Here is a 4109-nt window from a genome sequence, read left to right on the forward strand (position 1 = left end):
TATATATGTAACTCAACATAGTCTTTAAACAAAATGAGCAAGCTTTACATCGCATGCAGGCTGCTCTTGAAAATTCGGTAGCTGCGTAAGTACGGATACAGGGGATAGATCTAGGATCTAAGTTTTAAGTTCTGGAGTTAAAGCAAATGAAAGGAGTAATTTTTACTTCAGATTTCCTTCCACTTTTTAGACTGTTAAATAATTTTGTGGGTATGAGTTACCTGTGATTTAAAATTTGAACCTTTACTTGAGAAGAGGTTGACAACTGAAAGCCCACCAAAGGACATGAAAATGCTTTCCAGTCTTTCCCTTTTCTGTTTATTGAACCCAAACTGTTCTCTTGTTGATGGGGTTCTCTCTGCAGGTTCTTCATTTTACCTTCTTCATGCATATGTTAGTAAGAGCCATAAAACCTTCATTTACTATGTAAACTATATATACTTCTGTAAAATTACTTCTATATAGAGGCAACTCTTCCTTCACTAATAAATCTGTTGAATTATTTAGGATGACACTCCCTCCTTGGAAGCAGTAAGGACTCGAGTGGCACGCCTTCTCGGATCTTTGGGAGGGCAGATCAACCACAATTTAATTACAGGTGAGTGTCCTCTCAGTGCAAATAAAAATATTTACTTGCCTCTGCCATCTCTCCTGAGAGTATGTTTCAGTGAGGTCTCAACATCACTTTATGAGCATGCATGAGCTTTTCAAGGAAAGCTATTTTTTGTTGCTCTTTTTTAAACAGAATAGCTTTTGTTTAGATCTGGAGTTAAGGAGAGCAAAGTATTCACTAACTTATGTTGAAATGCAGGAAGTGTTTAGAAAACTGAAGTTAAAGTCAAAAAAATACATGCATCTGAGTATATGGTTTTATTTATTCTCCCCTTTCACCCTCTGGCTGCAAAGCCATGTTAAAGCTTAGCCCGTTTGTAACTCTTTAGGACTTGTTTCCACCTTTTTACTACAATTCTCGCTCAGTTATTCAGCACTGCAGCCTGTGAACTGTGTACATCTCGACAAGCTTGCTTCTTCTCCTCTGAGTTTAAGGTGCACCATACCCTTAGTGTGTCTGGGTAGCAGAGCTCCTCCTACAAAGAAATGATTTCTGCTCTTCTCTGTGCAGTCTGTGAATAAGCTTTGTAATTTATTAGATATCATAAGATCTAATTAAAACAAACATGGAAACATATAGTTTAAGTACCTGACCGTGAGATTTAAGGGATAAACTGAGTGCAAAATTTAGTCAGTCTAAAAACTAATGTAGTTGTGTAAAAGTTTTGTTTCTTACTTTTCAGGTTTTTTCTGCCTTTACAATCCATTTTCTTTCTGCCAACTAATTCTCTGTTGCTTACTCAGGAATACTGTGGGAAAGTAGCATTATTACTTAGAAATTAAAAAGTGTGTTCAGACTTTGTCAGCCAAACTAAGAAGTACGGGACTATAGGGAGAGAAGGGAGTGAGTACGGCAGCTGTGCTTGGAGGACACAGCCGTAAATGTAGTCATTTCTGTGCAAGTGTGGGAGTCTGTGTGTTGCATTTTCTTCTCTCAGCTGATCTGCAAGAATTTTTTATAATAGAGAAGTCAAAAGTAGTGTATTAGATGTCTTATAGAAATGCTTAAATCAAGTGCGATTCAATGTCTTCTGGTTTTATAATTGTCTCCGAACTTACCTCTTGGAACTGGAGGCTGCTGTGACTCTCCTGAAATTTTGGCTCCAATTATTTTTTCCTGTGTGGTGGTGTCTAAACATCCGTTTGCATGTGAAAATAAAACCATCCCTCTAATATACTTCTGGTGCTTGTAGCATCCAGTAATTTATAAAGCATTAACGTCGTATGCCAACCTAACAGAAGTTGGGAGATTGCACATCTTTTGGCTGAGCAATGGAAATACTTGCTCTATGTATATATTACACAAAGCTTAGTTTTTGTTTGGATCTTTTCCAAATGCATTAGCTACCTCTGCGGAAGAGATGATGAAGAAGTGTGTATCGTGGGACACTGAGAAGCGTCTGAGCTTTGCCGTGCCATTTGCAGATATGAAGCCTGTCATCTACTTGGATTTATTCTTGCCTCGTGTGACTGAACTGGCTCTTTCTGCAAGTGACAGACAAACAAAAGTATTGATGTTTTTTCTGTATTTTTTTTTAATACTAGCTGATAATACTGCATAAAAAAAGTCTTGTTATGACCTGTTTTAGTTAATTCATAGGTAGCAATACACTTCCTTGGTGCTCTTTGATGAAATTATCCTGAGTGTTAAACTAAAGCGCAGAGGTTGCTATAAGCTGTATCAGACAGCTCTTAGAGTTAGTCTTAACATAAAACTGAAGATTTTGAACAAGCCTAGCCTCCTCATGCCTAGCCTATGAACTCGTGGGCCCAGTCCAGCAGAGCACTTATGCAAATATTTTACTGCTTTTCTGCATTGGGATGTTGATATCCAGACAGTCCAGAGCAGTGGTGTCCTTGAAAACACGATGATGACTGACAGGCAGTGATTAATTTTCTCCAGCTGAAAAGCAACTGCCTGGGATAGGGGCTGAAACACTAGGAGAAGGGCCAGATAGAATGTGCACAAAGTACTTCCATGGATGTGATCCATTCCCGGAACAGTAACGTAGCAGAGGTTGGAGTGATTTCTCAAGTACACCCTTGCTTGTGACTCACTCTCCTGCCCACAATTTTGTCTTCTCTGTAAAAGTACTGGATACATAACCAAAGGGATTTTTAAATTTCAGGTTGCAGCGTGTGAACTGCTACATAGCATAGTCACATATATGTTGGGGAAAGCAACTCAGATGCCAGAAGGACGTCAGGGTCCCCCACCCATGTATCAGTTACATAAGCGACTATTTCCAGTTCTGCTTCGTCTCGCTTGTGACGTAGACCAGGTAAAGAGGTTCATTTATAAGCCTCTTAGCTTGTTTAAAATACCTCTAAATGTGGGAATTAAAGTATAGTTTTATTTAGAAGTTGTCATGTTAAAGGTTACCCTGACACATCACCTTCACCCTCCACCCTCAGCCACCCACCCCCCAAAACATAATGTATTTTGTAAGCTGAAATGCTGTTTTAGGGATAGTTTTTCAGGATTTTGGAGATGGAGTGGAAGCCTTTTAAAGGACTTCAATAATAAAGTGTCATACAGAGTAACTCGGAAGAGTGTACAAACACACACGTGTTTCAAGATTGGTGTTTTAAGTTTCATTCGAAGAGTTTGTGGTAGTAGCTGCTCTTTATTGCTGGGTTTAATTACTCTAGTTTTCTTTTTCTGTAATAAGTTAATCTGAGCTGAAGCTTATTTCAGTTTTAATGAGTGCAAAACGACAGTCCGGAAGAAAAGCATTTGGGAGAGACCATGTTGCTGCCTCGTTGATAGCTAAGGATGGTGTATTTAATTCAGACATCTGAACTTGTTGTTTTTCCTCCTTTACGCAAAACAGAATAGACACAACGGTTCAGCTCCACTGGAATTACAGGTCCTGTGCCTTTTCAGGCTGCTCTTTGGACCCTGGCATCCAGGTTCTGGTTTTAGACCAAGGGACTTTGTGTTCTGTTAAAATATACAGGAACCTGTTATCAGCTTAGCTGCACCCCCTTTTGCCAGCGTAGGGCTGAGTAGAAATCAGAAGTAAAAAGCATCTGGCTTGGTCCGCACCAATGCACGCAGGCATCCACACTGTCTTATGAGCATGTGTATACACTTAATGTACATTTAATGGGTCTTCCCTTCGTGTTTCTTTGCAGGTAACAAGGCAGTTGTATCAGCCTTTAGTCATGCAACTCATTCACTGGTTTACCAACAACAAAAAATTTGAGAGTCAAGATACAGTAGCATTCCTGGAAGCTATCTTGGTAGGTCATAAGTCTGTCTTCTCTTTCTGTGCCATTACTATTGTTTTTAACTACCATCATTTTACTACTGAAAGAACCAGGAACACATGAACAGATATAATGGCTCCTTCTATGTCTGAAAGAAGAAAAACTGTTTATCTTTTTTTTTTTTTAACTGAGATTTTGGTGATGGATTTCTCTATTTCTTTGGCATTGTCCAAATGCAGTTGTAGCATTTTCAAGAGTCTTTACAGGAGTAATGAAACACTCTT

The 4109-nt window shown here is 39.0% G+C and overlaps 1 protein-coding gene across 1 annotated transcript in view; it reads left to right on the forward strand.

The window, feature by feature from the left end:
- Window positions 1-507: 507 nt before the first annotated feature.
- PRKDC (protein kinase, DNA-activated, catalytic polypeptide) overlaps window positions 508-4109 on the forward strand; it is a gene marked incomplete at its 5' end in the record, with an annotated part of 64451 nt that continues 60849 nt past the window's right edge. The window contains 4 exons of the mRNA XM_010136369.1: window positions 508-598; window positions 1957-2120; window positions 2742-2894; window positions 3751-3858. Of these exons, the coding sequence (XP_010134671.1) occupies window positions 508-598; window positions 1957-2120; window positions 2742-2894; window positions 3751-3858 (516 nt within the window). The remainder of the gene's footprint in view (window positions 599-1956; window positions 2121-2741; window positions 2895-3750; window positions 3859-4109) is intronic.

Source organism: Buceros rhinoceros, unplaced genomic scaffold (assembly GCF_000710305.1).
Source record: "Buceros rhinoceros silvestris isolate BGI_N320 unplaced genomic scaffold, ASM71030v1 scaffold13645, whole genome shotgun sequence".
NCBI classification, from domain to species: domain Eukaryota; kingdom Metazoa; phylum Chordata; class Aves; order Bucerotiformes; family Bucerotidae; genus Buceros; species Buceros rhinoceros.